This window comes from Colobus angolensis, unplaced genomic scaffold (genome assembly GCF_000951035.1).
Source record: "Colobus angolensis palliatus isolate OR3802 unplaced genomic scaffold, Cang.pa_1.0 Scaffold186, whole genome shotgun sequence".
NCBI classification, from domain to species: domain Eukaryota; kingdom Metazoa; phylum Chordata; class Mammalia; order Primates; family Cercopithecidae; genus Colobus; species Colobus angolensis.
In genome coordinates this window covers 2,057,491-2,081,015 of record NW_012114999.1, presented here as the reverse complement: position 1 = coordinate 2,081,015, position 23,525 = coordinate 2,057,491, and the positions used below count along the sequence as shown (strand labels likewise).

Genomic DNA, 23,525 nt, shown 5'->3' with positions numbered 1-23,525 from the left:
AAAAAAAAAAAAAAAAAAAAAAAAAGGAAATTTAAGTCATTCTTGAGTGCTTGATATGTGTCAACACTATCCAAGGTGCTAGGGATACAACGGTGAGTGAAAATATTGGCTAGGTGCAATGGCTCACACCTGTAATCCCAACACTTTGGGAGGCCAAGGTGGGAGGATCACTCAAGCACAGGAGTTTCAGACCAGCCTGGACAACACAGCAAGACCCCATCTCTACCAAAAATAAAGTAAGCTAGGCATGGTAGCACACACTTGTGGTTCCAGCTACTTGGGAGGCTGAGGTGGGAGGATCACTTGAGCCCAGGAGGTTGAGGCTATGGTGAGCTGTGATCATGCCACTGCACTCCAGCCTTGGTGATAAGAGCAAGACCCTGCCTCAAAAATATATATATATGATATATGTACGGTCTTTTTTATATATATATATCTATATTTGTGTGTGTGTGTGTATATAGTCCATGCTCTCATACAATCAAGTATGGGGACAGACATTAATCAAATTATTACACAAATACATGTCAAAGTATTTAATAGGGGGAATGAAGGTAAGTTCATAAGACTGAGTGGGCTCAGTAGGAGGACTTCATTTTATCTGGAAATTGAGAGACATCCAGAAGTAGAGTTAATTTCTATAGAATTATCAGGCTTTCACTAGGCATAAGGGAATGAGTGGGACAAGACAATGGGTAAAAAAGAAAAACAACGTGCCAAGATACTAAGGAAAAAGAGAGAAAGATACCTTTGAGGTCCTGAAAGACAGGATACAGAGAGAGAACAGTGGTACAAGTCTACTCTAGAGAAGTCAGTAGCAACAGCAATCAGATCATGCTGGGCTTTTAGGTCCTTGTTAAGGATATGGGTCTTTTTGCAGAGACCAGTAAGAAACCACTGAAGAGTTACAAGCAGGTTAACTTGATCGGTGTTTTTTAAAAGATCATTTTGGCCACAAGGTATCGAGCCTCTCTGTACCAGTTTCTATATACTTATAAAATAATAACAGTCACCTGCTCCCCACTACATACTATTATGAATAAATATGCTAATACATGTAAAAGGAATGGTATCGAGCACCTAATAAGCACTCAAAAATTGTTAGCTAGAAAATAAACCCTGAGCCTAGAACAATACCTTTTTAAGGGCATAATAGGCACTAAAAAGTATCTTTGAATGAGTGTACCAGACGTTTACCAAATATGTAAAACTATCTGGGTGGGTTTTTGGGAGAGTATAGCTGTATCAATTTTTAAAAATTTTTATTAGTCTTTTCATTTTTGTATAGAGCTAAATTTCAATACTTTCTAGTAAACTGGCCGTTTCATCTAATTTTTAAAATTTTATATCTGATGCCATTTGGAATACCTCCTATTTCCATTTTATCTGCAGGTATACATGTCTACTATTATATGTATATATGTATATATAAAGTAAATGTAAATATAAATATGTATATAAAAAACAAAAACTCAAAAGCCATATATATAGGCACAAGGGAGTAAGTGGAACACGACAATGGATAAAAAAGAAAAACACATGCCAAGATACTAAGGAAGAAGAAAGATACCTTTGAGGTTCATTTATATATATATATATGTGTGTATATATATATAAATGACTTTTAAGTATTATATATATCAGTATATATATAAATAGGTGGGTTTGGGGGAGAATAATATATTTAATAGTTTGATATATATGAGTTTTATATGTGTGTGTATGTATATACACACACACACATATATTTATATATATATACACACACACACACACACACACTTTTTTTTTTTTAAAGAGATAGGGTCTCCAGCAATCCCATTACTGGGTATCTACCCAGAGGAATATAAATCATTCTACCATAAAGACACATGCATGCGAATGTTCAATGCAGCACTGTTCACAATAGCAAAGACATGGAATCAACTAAATGTCCAGCAATGACAGTTTGGATAAAGAAAATGTGGTACATATACACCATAGAATACTACGCAGCCATAAAAAAGAATGAGATCATGTCTTTTGTGGGAATATGGGTGGAGCTGGAGGCTATTATCCTTAGCAAACTAGCGCAGAAACAGAAAACTACCACATGTTCTCACACGTGAGAGCTAAATGATAAGAACTTATGAACACAAAGACGGAAACATGAGACACTGGGGTTTACTTGATGAGGGAGGGTGGAAGGACAGAGAGGTGCAGAAAAGATAACTGTTGGGTACTGGGCTTTATATCTGGGTGATGAAATATTAGGTGCAAAAATAATTGTGGTTTTTAACACGTTTACCTAGGTAACCTTCACATGTACCCCCAAGCCTAAAATAAAAGTTAAAAAAAAAAAGAGAGAGAGAGATATGGGTTCTCACTATGTTGCCTAGACTGAATTTGAACTCAGGCTCAATTAATACTCCCACTTCAGCCAGCCTCCTGAGTACCTGAGACTACAGGCACGTGCCACCACACCTGTCTCCTTTATGAATTTTTTTACTTCCAATTTTTTACTTCCAATTATAAAAGTAATATACAACCTCCTTAGAGTAAGTCAAACAATACAAAGATGTAAAAGCAAAAAAAGCCGGGTGCGGTGGCTCACACCTGTAATCCCAACACTTTGGGAGGCAAAGGTGGGTGGATCAGGAGGTCAGGAGCTGGTCTCCAACCTCCAATATGGTGAAACCCCGTCTCTAAAAAAGAAAAAAGACAAATTAGCTGGGCGCAGTGGTGTGCGCCTGTAGTCCCAGCTACTCAGGAGGCTGAGGCAGGAGAATCAATCACTTGAACCCGGAAAGCGGAGGTTGCAGTGAGCCGAGATTGCACCATTGCACTCCAGCCTGGGTGAAAGAGTGAGACTCCGTCTCAAAAAAAAAAAAAAAAAAAACTAACTCTATTGAACGCCTGTTGTCATTCTCCTAGATGTGAACTCTTCCACACCTTTTCCCATACTCATAAAATCATACAGGGTTTGATGGGATGAAACATATATGATTATTTTAATTAAAATGTCATGATCCTAAAAGTCCTTACAAAGTTTTTACCAACAGGTAAATAACCCAAATCAGAGGAAGTCTATTGGTTCATATAACTGGAAGTCTGAATAGGACAGATTTCAGGCTTAATTTGTTTTCCTCTGGTTCTCACGGCTCTGCTCTATAGACTTTTCTTAAAGAATTGAATTACTTTTTCTTCACTGACATATTTTTCCTAAATACATCAAAACTAGTATTTTATTGTCTTCTGACTTCGATTATAGCTGTTGAAGCTTCCTGTCAGTTTGTTATATATTTGTAGTTCATCTCTATTTTCTCTTGTTGCTTTTTAAATTTTCTGCTTCTGCATTTTCACTGCAGTTTAAGTGCATTATCTACGCTTCTTAATCTCTCATTTCTCTCTTTGTCTCTTCTATTTTATGGACAATTTCTTCAGCTCTATCTTCTACTTAATTAGTTTTAAAAATTTATCAATATTATTTTTGATTGGCAAACTATAATTGTATACATTTATGGGGTATATTGTGATATTTTGATACATATGTACAATATGTAATGATTAAGTCAGGCTAATTAATATTGCCTTGCCTATAATTTTTTATGATGAGCTATTTGAAATTTAGTCTCAGTTATTTTGAAATATACATTATTATTGAATATAGTCACTTTCCTGTGCAATAGACCTCAAAACCTATTTCTTCTGTATATCTGGAACTTTGTGATCAACAACTCCCTATTCCCTCTCTCCCCAAGCCCCCCGCCCCCAGCTTCTAGTAACCATTGTTCTACTCTCCACTTCTAGGAATTCAACTGTATTAGATTCCACATATGAGATAATGCAGTATTTGTCTTTCTGTCCCTGGCTTATTTCACTTAGTATAATGTCCTCCAGTATTCCATTGTGTATCTATACCACATTTTCTTTATTCATTCGTTAATGAACACTTAGATTGTTTCTATGTCTTGACTATTGTGAATAATGCTTCAGTGAATACAGGAGTGCAGATATCTCTTTTACATACTGATTTCAGTTCCTTTGGATGTATACCAGAAGTGAGATTACTAGATGATATGGTAGTTGTATTTGTGGTTTTTTGAGGAACCACCGTATTGTTTTCCATAGGGCTGTACTAATTTACATTCCCACCAACAATGTACTAATTTGTTTTTTCTTTTTTGAGATAAGGTCTTGCTGTGTCACCCAGCTGGTCTTAAACTCCTGGGCTCAGGATCCTCCCATCTCAGCCTCTTGAGTAGCTGAGATTACTGGCACGTGCTCACCATGTCTGGCAATAATGTACTAATTTACATTCCTTTTCTCCACATCCTTTTCAACACTGTTATCATTCATCTTTTTTACAAAACCCATTCTAACAAGTGTAAAGTAACATCTCATTGTGGTTCATTAATCTTTTTAAGTTATAATCTGTTGACTCTTTTATTGAGTTTAAAATTTCAATGACTAGATGTTCTATTTCTCCCTTTTCCCCAGATTACCATAATTAATCCTGACTTTATTCCATTTCCATTTGCAGAAAGTCTGAAATATTTTCCATTAACATTTCATAGAGATATTTCTTTTTTATCTCTGCCTGGTTTTGTTCTTTTCTTATGGTTTTCTTTCTTAGTTTTTTTAAATTAGTAGGCTTTTTTTAGAAGAGTTTTAGATGTATAGACTAATTGACAATTGAGCACACATATACCCCCACATTCCCATACAGTTTTCTCTGTTATTAACAACTCACATTAGTGTTGTACATTTGTTAAAATTGAGGGCCATTTTGTTAACATTAACTAAAGTTAAGTCCATAGTTGCATTAAGGTTTGCTCTATTGTACAGTTCTATGCATTCTGAAAAATGCATAATGTTATGTATTCACCATTAGTATATTATGTAGTATTATACAGAATAGTTCCACAGCACTAAAACTCCCCTGTATCCCACTTTTACAAACCCCCTCTCCCAAACAGTGAACTCCTGGCAGCCATTGATCTTTTTTACTTATTTCTGTGCTCTCTGTTCTGTTCTCTATTTGTCAGTTCTTTCATCAGTACCATGCTATCTTGATTACTGTAACTGTATACTAAGACTTGAAGCTGGGTAGTATCAGTCTTCTGACTTTGTTCTTCAATATTGTCTGGACTATTCTGGATCTTTTTTCTTTCCAAATAAATTTTAGAATCAGTGTGTCAATATCCACAAAATAGCTTGCTGGGACTCTGATTGGGATTGCATTGAGTCTGTAGATCAAGTTGGGAAGAATTAGCATCTCAACAATATTGAGTCTTCCTGTCCATTGACATGGTATATCTCTTTATTTAGCTCTTCTTTGATTTCTCTTATCAGTGTTTTGTGGTTTGCCTTGTATAGATCTTGTACATATTTTGGTAGATTTGTACCTAATTCTTTTTTTCTTTTTCTTCTTTTAGTGCTAATGTAAATGGTATTGTATTTTTTATTCCCAACTCCAGTTGCTTGTTGCTGGTGTATAGGAAAGCAGCTACTATTGTATGTTAATATTGTTTACTGAGATTTGGCTATAATCACTTATTAGCTCTAGGAGGGGTTTTTTTGGCAGTTCTTTAGGATTTCTACATGGACTATCATGTCATCTGTAAACAAGGACAGTTTTATTTCTTCTTTTCCAATAGGTATGTCTTTCCCTTTCTTGTTGTATTACATTAGCTTGAACTTCCAGTATGGTGTTGAGTAGGAGTAATGAGGGAGTAGCATCTTTGTCTTATTTCTGATTTCAGTGAGAAAGCTTCTCGTTTCTCACCATTAAGTGTGGTCTTAGCTGTAGGATTTTTGTAAATGTTCTTCCTTAAATTGAGGAAGTTCCGCTCTATTCCTAGTTTGCTAAGATTTTTTTAATATTGAATATCATGGATTGATACTGGATTTTATCAAATGTTTTCCATACGTATGCCATTGCTGTGATCATCTGAGTTTTGTTCCTTAGTCTGTTGATGTGATGAATTACATGAAATAATTCTTGAATGTTGAATCAGGCTTATATACTTGGAACAAATCCATCTGGTCATGGTTGTAATACTTTGTTTACACTGTTAAATTAGCTTTGCTAATATTTTGTTGAAGATTTTTGCATCTGTGTTCCTGAGAGATACTGGTATGTAGTTCCCATTTCTTGTAATGTCTTTTCTGGTTTTAGTATTAGGGTAATATTGGCCTCACAGAATGAGTAAAGAATTGTTCCCTCAGCCTTTATTGTCTGTAAGAGATTTTAGAGATTTGGTATTATTTTGTCCAAATCCATTGAAATTGTCTGGTCCTGGTCCTTTCTTTTGGGGGAGGTTATTAATTATCGATATAATTTCTGTAACAGATACAGGCCTATTCAGGTTATCTGTTTCTCCTTGTATGAGTTTTGGTACTTTGTATCTTTCAAGGAATTGGCCTGTTTCACCTAAGTTTTCAAATTCGTGGGTATAGATTTATTAATAATGTTCCACTATTATCCTTTTTTAAATATTTTTTAAGATGGAGTCTTGCCATCACCCAGGCTGGAGTTCAGTGGCACTATCATAGCTCACAGCAGCCTTGAACTTCTGGGCTCAAGTGATCCTGTCACCTCAGCCTCCCAAGTAGCTGAGCCTACTGTAATGCACCACCATACCTGCCTTTGTGTGTGTGTGTGTGTGTGTGTGTGTGTGTGTGTGTGTGTGTGTGTAAACAGGGTCTCACTTTGCTGCCTAGGCTAGTCTCAAATTCCTGGCTTGAAGTGATCCTCCCATCTCAGCCTCCCAAAGTGCTGAGATTACAGGCATTGGCCACCACACCTGGCCATTATTATCCTTTTAATGTCCATAGATAATTAATGATGACCCAGCTTTCATTTCTGATATTAGTGTTCTGTGTCTTTTCTCTTTTTTTCTTGGTTTGCCTGACTAGAGGTTTATTAGTTTTATTGATCTTTTTAAAGAACCAGCTTTTTGCTTCATTGATTTTTTTTTTTTCTGGGTTGATTTCTTGTTATCAGTTTTCTTGATTTCTGCTCTAATGTTTTTCTTCTGGTTGTTTTAGGTTTATATTACTGTTCTTTCTCTAGCTTCTTAAGGTGGATGTCTAGATTATTGATTTTAGATCTTTCTTCTTTTCTAATAAGTTCATCCAATGTTATAAATTTCCCTCTAGGCATTGATTTCTCTGTATCCCACAAATTTTTGTTAGGTTGTATTTTCATTTCATTGAAGTTTAAAAAAAAATTATCTTGAGACTTCTTTGTCCCATGAGTTCCTTATAAATGTGTGGTTTAATCTCCAAATAGTTGGGAATTTTACAGCTATTTTGGTGTTACTGATTTCTCCCTTAATTCCACTGTGGTCTGACAGCATAAGTCAAGGTGTGTTTTATGGCCCAGAATGTGGTCTGTGTTGGTGAATGTTACATATGAGCTTGAGAAGAGTGTTATTCTTCCGTCACTGGATTGATTAGTTCTCAAGATTCAATTAGACACAGTTGATTGATGGTGCTGTTCTGTTCAACTATATCCTTACTGATTTTTTGCCTTCGAGATCCGTCAATTACCGATAGAGGGATGTGGCAGTCTCCAACTATAGTAGTGATTTTCTATTTCTTCTTGTGGCTCTTTGTTTTAGCCTCACATATTTTGATACATTGTTGTTATGTGTATACACATAAGGATTGTTATGTCTTCATGGAAAGTTGACCCATTCATTATAGGTAATGCCCCTCTTTTTTTTTTTTTTTTTGAGACGGAGTCTTGCTCTGTTGCCCAGGCTGGAGCGCAGTGGTGCCATCTCGGCTCACTGCAACCTCCACCTCCCAGATTCAAGTGATTCTCCTGCCTCAGCCTCCCAAGTAGCTGGGACTACAGGCATGTGCTGCAACGCCCAGGTAATTTTTTTTGTATTTTTAGCACAGACGGGGTTTCACCATGTTAGCCAGGATGGTCTTGATCCCCTGACCTTGTCATCTGCCCGCCTCAGCCTCCCAAAGTGCTGGGATTACAGGCGTGAGCCACCATGTCCGGCCAGTAGTGCCCCTCTTTATCCCTGAAGATTTTCCTTATTCTGAAGTTGTCTTTCTCTGACATTAATATAGCTACTCCAGATTTCTTTTGATTAGTGTTAACATGGTATATCTTTCTCCATCCATTTACTTTAAATCTATCTGTGTCTTTATATTTCAAGTTGGTTTCTTGTGGACAGGCTATGGTTAATCTTGTATTTTCATCCACTCTGACAGTTCTTTTAATTGGCATATTTAGACCATTTACAATATACTTATTGATATTGTTGGGTTAATATTGCTATGTTTATAACTCCTTTCTATTCATTTTACTTGTTCTTTTTTTACATCTTCCCTCCCTTTTCTGCCTTCTCTGGTTTTTACTGAACATTTTATATAATTCTACTTTCTCTCTTCTCAACATATCAATTATTTTTCTTTTTTAAAATTTTTGTGGTTGAAATGAAATTTATCCCTGGGATGCATTATTTCAATTGATGCTGAAAAAATATTTGATAAAATTCAACATCTCTTCATAATAAAAACCCTCAAAAAACTGGGTATAGAAGAAACATACCTCAACATAATAAAACCCTTAGACAACAGACCTACAGCTAGTATCTTCTGAATGGGGAAAAACTGAAAGCCTTTCCTCTGAGATCTGGAACACAACAAAGATGCCCATTTTTACCACTGTTATTGAACATAGTACTGGAAGTCCTAGCTAGAGCAATCAGATAAGAGAAACAAATAAAGGGCATCCAATTTGGAAAAGAAGTCAAATTATCCTTCTTTGCAAATGATACATCTTATATTTGGAAAAATCTAAAGACTCCATAAAAAAGCTATTGGAACTGATAAATATAGTGAAGTTGCAAGATATAAAATCAACATACAAAAGTCAATAGCATTTCTATATGCCAACAGCAATCTGAAAAAGACATTTAAAAAGTAATCCCATTTATAGTAGCCACAAGTAAAATTAAATACCTAAGAATTAACTGAAAAAATGAAAGATCTCTACAATGAAAACTATAAAACATTGATGAAAGAAATTGAAAAGGACACCAAAAATGGAAAGATATTCCATGTTCATGGATTGGAAAAATCAATATTGTTAAAATGTCCATACTACCCAAAGCAATCTGCAGATTCAATGCAATTTCTATTAGAATACCTTTGGCATTCTTCCCAGAAATAGAAAAAACAATTTAAAAATGTATATGGAACCACAAAAGACCCAGAATAACCCCAAAATATCCTAAGCAAAACAAAACAAAACTGGAGGAATCACATGACCTAATTTCAAATTATGCTACAAAGATATAGTAACCAAAATGGCATGGTGCTTGCATAAAAACAGACACACAGACCAATGTAACAGAATAGAGAACCTAGAAACAAACCTATACACTTACAGTGAACTCATTTTTGACAGAGGTGCCAAGAACATACACTGAGGAAAAGACAGTCTCTTCAATAAATGGTCCTGGGAAAACTGGATATCCATATGCAGGAGAATCAAACTAGCCCTCTATCTCTCACCATGTACAAAAATAAAATTCAAATGGATTAAAGACTTAAATCTAAGACCTCAAACTATGAAACTACTACCAGAAGACATTAGAACTCTCCAGGACATTGGTCTGGGCAAAGATTTCTTGAGTAATACCTCACAAGCACAGGCAATAGAAGCAAAAATGGACCAATGAGATCACATCAAGCTAAAAAGCTTCTGCTCAGCAAAGGAAACAGTTAACAACAGGAAGAGCCAACCCAAGAATGGGAGAAAATATTTGCAAACTACCCATCTGACACAAGATAAATAACAAGAATATATAAGGAGCTCAAACAACTATACAGGAAAAAATAATCTAATCTAATTTAAAAATGGGCAAAAGATTTGAATAGAAATTTCTCAAAAGAAGACATACAAATAGCAAACAGGCATATGAAAAGGTGCTCAACATCATTGATCATCAGAGAAATACAAATCAAAGCAATAATGAGATCATCTCACCCCAGTTAAAAGGGGTTATATCCAAAAGACAGGTAATAAGAAATGCAAGAATGTGGAGAAGAGGGAACCCTTATACACTGCTGGTGGGAATGTAGATTAGTACAACCACTATGGAGCACAGTTTGGAGGTTTCTCGAAAAACTAAAAATACAGCTACCATATAGTCCAGCAATCCCAATGCTGGGCATATACCCAAAAGAAAGAAAATCAGTATATCAAGGAGATACCTGCACTCCCATGTTTGTTGAAGCACTGTTCACAATAGCCAAAATTTGGAAGCAACCTAAAGTGTCCATCAACAGATGAATGAAGAAAATGTGGTGCTTGTACACAATGGAGTACTATTCAGCCTTAAAGAATGAGATCTTGTCATTTACTGCCACATGGATGGAACTGGAGGTCATTATGCTAAGTGAAATAAGCCAGGCACAGAAAGACAAATATCACATGTTCTCACTTATTTGTGGGAGCTAAAAATGAAAGCAATTAAACTTACGGAGATAGAGAGTAGAAGGATGGTTACCAAAAGCTGGGAAGAGTAGTGGGAGGCTGGGGGGGTGGAGGGGGAGGTGGAGATGGTTATTGGGTACAAAAAGAACAAAAATGAGTAACACCTACTATTTGAAAGCACAACAGGTGACTATAGTCAATAATAACTTGTTCTTTTTAAAATATTTTTGCTTTGTAAGGCACTTTTGTTGTAGCATAAATGTACATTTTAAAATAACTAAGAGTATAATTGGATTATTTGTAGCACAAAGGATAAATGCTTGAGGGGATGGATACCCAATTTTACATATGGTTAATATGCATTGCTTGCCTATATCAAAACAACTCATGTACCCCATAAATATGTACACCTACTATTTACCCACACAAATTAAAATGTAAAAAAAACTGTGCCCTAGATTTGCAATATACATTTACAACTAATCTAAGTCCACTTTCAAGGATAGTACAGGTACATTATAACTGAGTATTCCCAGTTCCTCTCTGCCATCCTTTATAGTTGTCATTCATTTCACTTATCCACATGTTGTAATCACTGAATACATTGTTGCTATTATTACTTTGAACAATAATCTATTTATTAGATTAAGAAAAATGAAAGATTTTATTTTTTCTTCATTTATTCCTTTCCTGATGCTCTCCTTTCTTATGTAGATCCATTAGTTATCTATTGATAAAAAACTAATCAACCACAAAATTTACTGGCTTAAAACATTTACTAGCTTTAGTTTCTGCCGGTCAGGAAAATCTGGTCACTGCTTAACTGGGTCTTCTACTCTGGATCTCTCACAGGACTGCAGTCATCTTAGGCTCAGTTGGGAAGGATCCAAACTCACTCATGGTTGTTGACAGGATTCAATTCCTTACTAGTTGTTGGACTTAGGCTTCAGTTCCCTACAAGCTGTTGGCCAGAGGCCTTCCTTGTTTCTTGCCACATGAGCCTCTCTGTAAAGCGTCTTACAACATGGAGGTTTTGCTTCATCAGAGCGAGTAAGAGGGCAAGAGAAAGTGCCAGCAAGAGAGAACAAGCTAGCAAGATGGAAGTTATAATCTTTAGTAACCTGATTATGAAAGGGACATCCCATCACTTTTGCCATGTTGTATTTATTACACAAGTGTATGAATACCAGAAAGGCAGGGATCATTGAGAGCTATCAGAAGCTACCCATCAAACCCATGCCTAATGGGGCTATATCCTGTGTGAATCGTGTGTGTCCTAGGTTGAGGATATGACCCTCCAGAAAGGTTTTGTGGTTTCTCCTCCCAGGCATTCCACAGTGGAGGACTACATTTTATATTGTTCTCTGATTGAGTCTGTGAACACGTGGGTAGTGAAACTGTGAACTACAAAATTGCTTGGTGTGTAAGGTGAGCTTATATTATTTTTTCTCATATGACTTGAGGCCAAGACAGACAAGCTTTCTTGTGATCTCTGTGTACTGGTGGACTTTTTAAAAATTTTAACCCTTTTACTGATGGTATGACCCCTCAAAGATCCTAGCTTTATGCATAGTTCTTAGTTCCTGCTCCTTACATAATTCAGCCCCAAAGCTTCATGACCTGTCCTCATGGGGATATTAAATCTCAAGCTTCCAGGTAACTGACAAGTTAACCCCCTTCACAGACTACCACTTACCACTCTAGTTTTCATGTCTTTTTTTTTCTTTGCCCTCACTATAGAGTTGCAAAGATTGTTTTCAAAATATAATCCAGCATTTCCAGGGGGTTTTATACTGGGAGGGCTTTTTGGTTATCTGTATATTGCCAAATTGGATGTCCCTCTATTTAATGTTTAAGCATCCATTTGTCAGCATCAAAATTAATGTGTATGTTTTCTTTTAACCGAACTTTTAACAGTTTTACTATTATCCCCATCATGTTCCATTGAAATAAACTGGAATTTTTGTTTCAGATTATGGTTTTTTTTTTTTTTTTGAGATGGAGTCTCGCTCTGTGGCACAGGCTAGAGTGCAGTGGCGTGATCTTGGCTCACTGCAACCTCCGCCTCCCGGGCTCAAGCGATTCTCCTGCCTTAGCCTCCCAGGTACCTGAGATTACAGGCGCAGATCACCACGTCCAGCTAATTTTTTTTATTTTTTTTTAGTAGAGACAGGGTTTCACCATGTTGCCCAGGCTGGTCTTGAACCACTGACCTCAAGTGATCCGCCCACCTCAGCCTCCCAAAGTGCTAGGACTACGGGAGTAAGCCACCAAGCCTGGCCCAGATTGTGGCATTTTTATTATTTATTTTGTATTTTAAAAGTATATTTTATGGCCAGGCACAGTGGCTTACACCTGTAATCCCAGCACTTTGGGAGGCTGAGGCAGGTGGATCACTTGAGGTCAGGAGTTCTGAGACCAGCCTGGCCAACATGGTGAAACCCCGTCTCTACAAAATACAAAAATAGCCGGGTATGGTGGCGCATGCCTGTAATCCCAGCTACTCAGGAGGCTGAGGCGGGAGAATCATTTGAACAGGAGAGCCAGAGGTTACAACGAGCTGAGGTCGCACCACTGTACTCCAGCCTGGGCATTGAGACTCTGTCTCAAAAAAAAAAAAAAAAAGTATATTTTATGATTTTTTAATTAAGCTTCCATAGTCTTAAAAATCATTTTTAACAATTTCATTAAGCCTGACAGCTACTACCAATAACTGCTTTTTAACTTTGTTTTACTAAAATCTTTTGTTAGCTTTGTTACATTGCTTGTTTTCTGATTTAATAGATTTTTGTTTGTTTGTTTTTGGAGGGTATCCTTGAGTAATTCTTTGAGAATGTTTTGAGTCCTTGGATATCTGAAAATAGCTTTATTTATTTATTTTAAAATTTTTAGAGATGGGTTTCACTGTATTGCTCAGGCTGGAGTGCAGTGACTATTCACAGGCACTTTCATAGTACACACTACAGACTTTAACTCCTAGCCTCAAGTGATCCTCCCACCTCAGTCTCCCAAGTAGCTGGGACTACCAGTACATGCTACCACACCTGGCAAATAGCTTTATTTTTGCTTTGACTTTAGTAAATATCTTTTTACTTGGGAACATTGACTACATGGCTCCATTATTTTTTTCCATCTAATGTTATATATAAGAATTCTGATGCTAATCCCAATTCTTGTAATTTTGCAGTTCTCTACTACTTCTGCTACTTCTCTTTGATAGAAGGTTGTACTTTTTAAATCCTTTCGAAAACTCAATATCTTAGTCTTTTTTCATTTATCCTGCTTCACATCTATTAGATCCAGTCTAAAGATTTTTATGGATTTTCATCTTTTGAAACAGGAATTTTTCTTCTTTGTGGGTTTTTTTTGTTTGACATGGAGTCTCACTCATTCTTTTGCCCAGGCTAAAGTACAGTGGCATGATCTCTGCTCACTGCAACCTCCGCCTCCTGGGTTCAAGCAGTTCTCTTGCCTCGGCTTCCCAAGTAGCTGGCGTTACAGGCGTGTGCCACCATGCCTGGCTCATTTTTTTATTTTTAGTAGAGATGGGGTTTTGCCATGTTGGCCAGGCTGATCTCAAACTCCTGACCTCAAATGATCCACCCACCTCGGCCTTCCAGTGCTGGGATTACAGACATGAGCCACCACGCTCAGCCTATAGATTTTAATTGTTACATGTCTTCTTCATTTCACTGGGATTTAAAGAAGAAAATTATGTATATTTAGCCAGCCATTTGAAACCAGTTCTGTTGAACAATAAGAGCACAGGAGTAGGTAATCTTTTATATCGTCACATTAAAGCCACCAAGAAAAATAAAATGGAGTGTTAAGAAAAAGAGTAGCCATTGAGTTAGGTGTTTTTGTTTTTGTCTTTCTTTTTTTTTCTTAAGAGGCTGTACTGTACAGTGTTCCAAATAGATTCTTTTTAAAATTTTAACAAACACTATAAATAAAGAGAAAACATAGGGAAGGAGGAAGACGGGAAGACAAGTTTGCAGACAGATCTACAGGGAAAACACTGAGAGACTTTAATTTGTGTAGGATGATAAAAAGATGTATTTATTAAATATTTGCATCTGTGACACAAAATCAAAATATGGATAATAACATTGTTAGGACTGGTACCCTTGGAGTTATAAAAATGGTGAACAGAATTTTCATCCATTTTATCATCTATGTTGGATGTGCCACATGTGTCCATAAAAGTACCTGCAAGTTTATACCAAGTGAATCCTACAAAAAGATGCTTAGATCCCAGAGAATGTCTCGTAAGTGCCAAACAAAGAGGATAGGTGTGCAATCTGTAGTAATACAAGAGACAGTGTGAGAGAACTGGACAGGAGGATACAGAGGACACTTCAAAGGACTTGACCCATTTATAAGGAGGTTGCAATTTTTTAAATTGCAAAATGAGACCTTGGCAACGACCTTGAGCAGTAGTATATAACTGCCACATGCTTAGTGTTCCAATAATGGAACACAAGGCATAAATGTGTTAAATTGGCTCTTAAAGAATGAGTACAATTGGATGAGTATTCAGGAGAATGGAACAGAAATAGAGGCAACACAGCATACTTATTAAAAATTATTCTAGAGGCAGATTGCTGAGTTCGAATTTTGACCATGTCACTTATTTGCTGTATCACTTTATTTTTTACTTATTTTTTTTAATGTGGCCTAGATGAATTAATGCTGTGTCACTTTGGAAAAATGACTTCTCTGTGCCTCAGTTTTTGTTCTTTGAGAACAAAATGAGAATAATAGGACCTACCTTTTAGAGTTGTTATAAGGAATAAATTAATCCACATAAAGCATTTAAGACAATTTATGGCATCAACTATAATTGTTGGTTGCCATGATTATCATCTTCATCTTCATAGAAGGACACTTTGGAATTATAAATGGACAGATTGTATTCACTGACTAGTACATGAACCAATCTGCTTCGAATACACAATTCATACTGAGTCCACACCGTGATGGTCTTGAATTCCAGGCTAAGAAATAGTTAATTGGCCGGGCGTGGTGGCTCAAGCCTGTAATCCCAGCACTTTGGGAGGCCGAGACGGGCGGATCACGAGGTCAGGAGATCGAGACCATCCTGGCTAACACGGTGAAACCCCGTCTCTACTAAAAATACAAAAACTAGCCGGGCGAGGTGGCGGGCGCCTGTAGTCCCGGCTACTCGGGAGGCTGAGGCAGGAGAATGGCATAAACCCGGGAGGCGGAGCTTGCAGTGAGCTGAGATCTGGCCACTGCACTCCAGTCCGGGTGACAGAGCGAGACTCCGCCTCAAAAAAAAAAAAAAAAAGAAATAGTTAATTATTCTTTTATTGAAGAGGAAACAAAAAAGTTATATACAATGTCCTAAATTGCCTAAGTCTTTTTTTTTTTTTGGAGCAGGGTGGGACCGAGTCTCACTGTCGCCCAGACTGCAGTGCAGTGGCACAATCTCGGCTCACTGCAACCTCCACCTCCTGGGTTCAAGCGATTCTCCCGCCTCAGCCTCCTGAGTAGCTGCAATTTTTGTATTTTTAGTAGAGACAGGGTTTCACCATGTTGGTCAGGCTGGTCTCGAACTCCTGACCTCATGATCCACCCACCTCGGCCTCCCAAAGTGCTGAGATTACAGGCGTTAGGCCACTGTGCCCTGCCAATTGCCTAAGTTTTAACTAAAAGGCCCAGGGCATTTGAACTGCCCTTTGTGTTTCTGTCCATTCTACAGGGATTCTGAATGAAACCACTATTTTAGGAAGATTTATTTCAGTAATATCCATAAGGCCTAAATTTAGGTGATGGTGAGAGAAACGGGTAAGGAAAGGACAAGTTCCAAAAATGAATGGAATTGAACTAGATGATCCTTCGGTTCTTTTCTAGCCCAGATATCACTGATGACTTTCTTACCTCTCTAGGTTAGAAAATCTTTACATAATATGATGTACTGTATATAGTTTTTTATTTCCAGAATTTGTAATATATGTTTTTCTCATGTATGCTTTTCTACAGGTTTTAGATGGAGCAGGATTAGATATTGATTTCCATCTTGCCTCTCCAGAAGGCAAAACCTTAGTTTTTGAACAAAGAAAATCAGATGGAGTTCACACGTAAGTAATCTCTTTTAGTTGAGTTTCATTGCTGAATAATACCAGTGGGCTATCTGCAGGGCATGGAAAGTTAGCATATTTAATACTACATATCAATATTAGATAATTCCATATGATTTTAAACAGTTCATGATAGTGGGCCATCTGATAAACCAAAACATTTTCCATTAACCTTTCTATTTTTGTTTAAGCATTTTCTTTTGATCCAGGCTAAATTTTTTCTGTGCTTTGGTTAGTAAATTAGTATTCCCCTGGTATTGCATTCAATCTATTGTGGCATTTTAAACCTGCCTTCTGGCCAGCACAAGCTTTCTATTTTAACTTAAAGCTACTGTTCCAGGTATGTGTCTTAAAGTTTCTTGAGCTGCTGGCTATATACCATTTCTGTTCATAGTTTCTTTCTTAAAACAACAGTACAGTATGTCTTTGTGTGTATGTAAATTTTTTTTTGACTTAGACCTCATTCATTTTAGATAATCAGAAGGCCTGAGGCCAGGCGCTGTGGCTCACGCCTGTAATCCCAGCACTTTGGGAGGCCGAGGCAGACGGATCACAAGGTCAGGAGATCGAGACCATCCTGGCTATGATGAAACCCCATCTCTACTAACAATACAAAAAACTTAGCCAGGCATGGTGGCGGGCACCTGTAGTCCCAGCTATTTGGGAGGCTGAGGCAGGAGAATGGCGTGAACCCAGGAGGCGGAGCTTGCAGTGAGCCCAGATTGTGCCACTGCACTCCAGCCTGGGCAACAAAGCGAGACTATGTCTCAAAAGAGAAAAAAAAGAAAAAAAAAAGCCTGAAAGCAAAAGAAAATACTTTTTTTTAACTCTCTGAGTTCAGAATTAAGCAGAAGACCATATATTCTTCTGACACCTCACTTCCCTCTTTTCATATCTCACTGGTATGTTTCCCAGTTCCATTCTATTATCTTACTATAACATTTTCTTAAGTCAGTATTGTTAATGTGTTAAACTGTGAATCTGTAGGAAGAACAAATATGGAGTATCTAGTATTTGCTATAAACAAGGGTTGGCATGTTATATGCTTCTAAATTAATCTTTCCAACCCACTATGAGATAGAGTCTTTGACTCAAGATTCCCATTTTATAGTCAAGGAGGCTCAGAGAAGTCAAATAAGTCTGCAGGGATACACATGCAGGGTGGAGACAAGATGGACCAAAACTCTTGCTTTCTACCATATGCTTAGAACATCCCTGGCACATAACACTATTGTAAGAACTAGCTATTAAAATTATTGGTCTTTGTTAACCAAAGTGCCTGATACTAATTGATACTCAGTAAACACTGACTACATGTATGAATGGATAAGAGGAAAAAAAGTCTCAGTAAGTTTTTAAGATACTCATTTAAAATACATTTTAAATGGCATTTTACCTATGCAGAGCTCAGAAAAATATTTGCATAAGCTATTACTAAATACAATAGAAATAGTAATTGTAAAAGTCAGTTTATATTGATATACTTGGAATTAACTGTTTTCTCTTTGATAGGTATATAAGAACTAAAAATGGGCCAGGCGCGGTGGCTCACACCTATAATCCCAGCACTTGGTGAGGCCCAGGTGGGTGGATCACGAGGTCAAGAGATTGAGACCATCCTGGCCAACATGGTGAAACCCCGTCTCTACTAAAAACACAAAAATTAGCTGGTCATGGTGGCACGCACCTGTAGTCCCAGCTACTTGGGAGGCTGAGGTAGAATTGCTTGAACCCCGGAAGCGGAGGTTGCAGTGAGTCAAGATCACACCACTGTACTGCAGCCTGGCGACAGAGACTCCATCTCAAAAAAAAAAAAAACCAAAAAACTAAAAATGTAGTTCATCTTTAAGTTTCAGAATTTTTAAAATGTTCAAACTTTATGTCAATCTTTATTTCTCCTCAATTATTTGCTCCCTTTTTGAGATAATAAAATTCACTGTTAGAAAAATAAATATCTTACTGCTTCCTTGTGTTGAATTACCTCTCATTAAATAATTGGGAGAAAAGAATTGAGTTTATAATAGTTCACATTTATTACATTATTTTGATGTGCCAGGCCAGTGTCCTCAGCACTTTTCATGTCCTAATTTTTTTTATTCTTAACCACAATCCTGAGGTAAATATCATTTTACTGATGGGGAAACTGAGACATAGAACAATTAAGTTGCTGAAGGTTACACAGCTAGTAAACAGCAAAGCCAGGATCTACATTCAGGCAGTCCAACTCACTCTTAATCATTACACCAGATTTACAAATCTATTTTTTTTTTTTTTAGATGGAGTCTCGCTCTGTCGCCCAGGCTGGAGTGCAGTGGCGCGATCTCGGCTCACTGCAAGCTCTGCCTCCTGGGTTCACACCATTCTCCTGCCTCTGCCTCCCGAGTAGCTGGGACTATAGGCACCCGCCACCATGCCCGGCTAATTTTTTGTATTTTTAGTAGAGACAGGATTTCACCGTGTTAGCCCAGTTGGTCTTGATCTCCTGACCACGTGGTCCACCTGCCTCGGCCTCCCAAAGTGCTGGGATTACAGGTGTGAGCCACTGCACCCAGCCTACAAATCTGTTTTTCAAACATTAAACAAAGCTTTTATCTTTAGCTATATTAATTTTTTAAGAGCAGCAAAAATCTCAGTATGTCACTGGTTTTTCTTAAGTAGTCTTTTTTTCTTTTAAATGTAATTTCTTTTTTTTAAAGACAAGGTCTCACTCTGTTGCCCAGGCCAAAGTGCAATGGTGTGACCATAGCTTACTGCAGCCTAAACTATTGGGCTCAACCAAGCCTCCTGAGTAGCTAGGACTACAGGTGTGAACCTGGCTAATTTTTTAATTTTTTGTAAAGACAAGGTCTCACTTTTGCTCAGGCTAGTCTCGGACCCCTGGCCTACAGTGATCCTCCTGCCTCAGACTCCCAAAGTGTGTGATTATAGGTATGAGCCACTGTACCTGGCCCTACTTTTAACTTGCTAATACGGGAAACTAATTTTAACTAGGGTACTGGTCATTCAGATATTATTGATTTTTTTTTCAGCACTAGGCATAACTAATGATGGGCTGAATTACCCTTATGGAATTAATAAAATATAAACTAGTTTTATTTAATTCTCAAAGCATTTAGGATCAAACATAAACATCTACAGGGGAACCACTGATAGTCAATAAGCAAAATCACTAAGAGGCCTGGAAGAAAACATTTAGGATAATCCATCACTGCTTTTGAAAACAAAACTCAGTTTAGATTAATCTCAGTTGAAGGGTAGGTTGGCAGTCATATCTGCATATGAATTAAACTCATTATAAAATACTTTTAATAGTGTATAAATATTAAAGTTTATTATGAGTTATGTATACAGGTTTTTAATTCTATCCTTTTCCAAAAATGAGATCACTAACCATAATTTACTGAGTAAATGCCAAGCATGTCTAAGCTATACTCGAACGTATATATTTTCAGGTTGCTTCATTCCCAAGAAATTATAAATTATCTTTCAATACTAAGGAAATTCATGAGTAAGCTGTCCAATTATTATAAACTATTTTTTTTTTTTTTTTTTTTTTTTTTTTTTTTTTTTTTTTTTTTTTTTTTTAATTTTTTTGAGACAGAGTCTCCCTCTGTCACCCAGGCTGGAGTGCAGTGGCGCAATCTCAGCTCACTGCAACCTCTGCCCCTCCAGGTTTAAGCAATTCTCTGCCTCAGCCTCCGGAGTAGCTGGGATTACAGGCGCATGCCACCACACCCGGCTAATTTTTTTGTATTTTTAATAGAGACGGGGTTTCACCATCTTGGCCAGGCTGGTCTTGAACTCCCGACCTCGTGATCCACTCACCTCGGCCTCCCAAAGTGCTGGGATTACAGGCATGAGCCACCGCACCCGGCCTGTTTTTTTTTTTCTTGAGACAGGATTTTGCTCTGTTGCCCAGGCTGGAGTACAGTGGCATGATCATGCCTCACTGCATCCTCAACCTTCCGGGCTCAAGCAATCCTCCCGCCTCAGCATCCCAAGTAGCTAGGACTACAGATGCCAGCCACAATGCCCTAATGTTTGTATTTTTTTGTAGAGACAGGATTTTGCTATGTTATCCAGGCTGGTCTCAAACTCCTGAGTGAAAGTGATCTACCAGCCTTGCCCTACCAAAATGCTGGGATTACAGGCGTGAGGAACCACACTCAGCCTGTTACTTCTTTCTTTTACCTTCTTTTACCTTTAGTTGCTTTTCATCACAAACAGAAGTACAAGTAACTAAAAACATGTATTTTTTTTTATACAGTGTAGAGACTGAAGTTGGTGATTACATGTTCTGCTTTGACAATACATTCAGCACCATTTCTGAGAAGGTGATTTTCTTTGAATTAATCCTGGATAATATGGGAGAACAGGCACAAGAACAAGAAGATTGGAAGAAATATATTACTGGCACAGATATGTTGGATATGAAACTGGAAGACATCCTGGTCAGTATGGTCTTCTAATAAAATAAAAAGTATTAACATCCAGAGCCCTTAGTATGGTAATGGTTAGTGAACTAAGCATTTTATCTGCATTATCCAGGAAAATCTGTTTCTAATATTTTTTGCCATAAATACTTTGACCTCCATTTCAAGTATCAGCTTAATTTTACTTTATATTCATAAAGCCCTTTTATAGTTTTCAAGTAACTTATCTTCTAGGACCCTTTATAAAAATAGCTTTTTTCAGATGTGCAACTAAGACTGCATCTTGGTAAGTTTGTTTTATAAATGTGCAGTTAGAATTTTAAAAATTACAGATTATGCTTCTGATTATACAGAAGGCATATGAAAAATAAAATGTTTTCTAATTTCACAACTATTTTGTGGTATTAAAACATTGGGTGTTTTACTGAATACTAAATTGGTCAGATTAACATACAAAGAAGGAAATTATAAACACATGCATCATGTAATAGGTAAATACCTAAAGTTGTATCTGTTGGGTTTTCAAAAAGGAAATCATTTGCCAGGCATGGTAGGTACCTGTAATCCCAGCTATTCAGAAGGTTAGGGGGAGGATCATTTGAGCCCAGTTTGAGGCTGCAGTGAACCATGGTCACAGGTATAAATAGATACTACACTCCAGCCTGGGCTATTAGATAGCAAGACCCCATCTCTAAAAACTTAATCATTTGGCCAGGCGCAGTCTCAGGTTGCAGTGAGCTGAGATTGTGCCTGGGCAAACTCCGTCCCCCCGACAAAAAAAAAAAAAAAAACCTTAGTCATTTCCTTTGGTTGTGTGAGGGCTAAGAAACAGATAATGTACGTAAAACTCCTGATGCTATGCCACTCAGAACAGTTTCATGTTACCTATTTTCAATTCACAGTAGCTTTGTTCCCTTGTTAAATTAACTACTTACAAACAGTATAAATATGTCAGGAGAATTATTACATAACCTTACAGAGAATCTCTAATATAATATAAATAGTACCTGCCCCTCAATTGTGCAGCCATCTATCTTAAAATTGTGTTTGGATAAAAAACATAAAGCATATTTTGAAAAAAAATATTTTTGAGACAGGGTCTCACTCACTCTATTGCCCAGGCTGGAGTGCAGTGGCACCATTATGGCTCATTGCAATCTCAATCTCCTGGACTCAAGTGATCCCCCACCTCAGCCTCCCAAGTAGCTGGGACCACAGGTGGTGCTACCATGCCCATCTTTTTGTAGCGGCAGAGTCTCTCTGTGTTGTCCAGCCTAGTCTTGAACTCCCGGGCTCAAGGGGTCCTCCTGCCCTAGTCTCCCAAGCTTCCAGGATTACAAGGCATGAGTCACTGCACCCAGCCTCATTTTTTTATTAAAATTTCTGAGCATTCTTTAATAATGAAATTATTTTATTTATCTCCAGGAATCCATCAACAGCATCAAGTCCAGACTAAGCAAAAGTGGGCACATACAAACTCTGCTTAGAGCATTTGAAGCTCGTGATCGAAACATACAAGAAAGCAACTTTGATAGAGTCAATTTCTGGTCTATGGTTAATTTAGTGGTCATGGTGGTGGTGTCAGCCATTCAAGTTTATATGCTGAAGAGTCTATTTGAAGATAAGAGGAAAAGTAGAACTTAAAAACTCCAAACTAGAGTACTTAACATTGAAAAATGAGGCATAAGAATGCAATAAACTGTTACAGTCAAGACCATTAATGGTCTTCTCCAAAATATTTTGAGATGTAAGTGTGAAACAGGTATAATTTTAATGTGAAAAGCCTTCACTTTCTGTGCAAGTAATCCTGCTGATCCAGTTGTACTTAAGTGTGTAACAGGAATATTTTGCAGAATATAGTTTAACTGAATGAAGCCATATTAATAACTGCATTTTCGAGTATTGGGCCTAATTGCAACACCAGTCTGTTTTTAACAGGTTCTCTTACCCAGAACTTTTTTTGTAAATGTGGCAGTTACAAATTAACTGTGGAAGTTTTCAGTTTTAAGTTATAAATCACCTGAGAATTACCTAATTATGGATTGAATAAATCTTTAGACTACAGAAGCCCAACTTTTCTCTATTTACATATGCATCTCTCCTACAATGTAAATAGAATAATAGCTTTGAAATAACAATTAGGCTTTTGAGATTTTTATAACCAAATATATTTCAGTGTAACATATTAGCAGTAAGTATTAGTCTTTGTACTTAGCTTACGTTCCCAAAAGCTGACATTTTCGCGATTCTTAAAAACACAAAGTTATACTTATTAAAATTAGGATATGTTTTCTCTTTGAAATGAAGAATATAGTTTAAAAGCTTCCTCCTCCATAGGGATACATTCTCTCTAACCCTTAACTAAAGTGCAGGATTTAAAAATTAAATGTGAGGTAAAATAAGTTTATTTTTAATATTATCTGTCAACAGTTAATATCTGTCAACAGTTAATAATCGTGTTATGTTAATTTTAACATTGCTGACTTGGGTAATTCATTGTTACCAGCAGTTGTGAAGGAAATATTGTTAAAATGATCT

General features: G+C 37.1%; 1 protein-coding gene across 1 annotated transcript in view; it reads left to right on the top strand.

Annotated features, from left to right (window-relative positions):
- The window catches only part of TMED5 (transmembrane emp24 protein transport domain containing 5), a 27,262-nt gene extending 4,378 nt beyond the window's left edge, over positions 1–22,884 (top strand). Inside the window, exons 2-4 of the mRNA XM_011939997.1 lie at positions 16,457–16,554; positions 20,822–21,005; positions 22,413–22,884. Coding sequence (XP_011795387.1) covers positions 16,457–16,554; positions 20,822–21,005; positions 22,413–22,631 — 501 coding nt within the window. The 3' untranslated portion in view covers positions 22,632–22,884. The remainder of the gene's footprint in view (positions 1–16,456; positions 16,555–20,821; positions 21,006–22,412) is intronic.
- Positions 22,885–23,525: the final 641 nt, after the last annotated feature.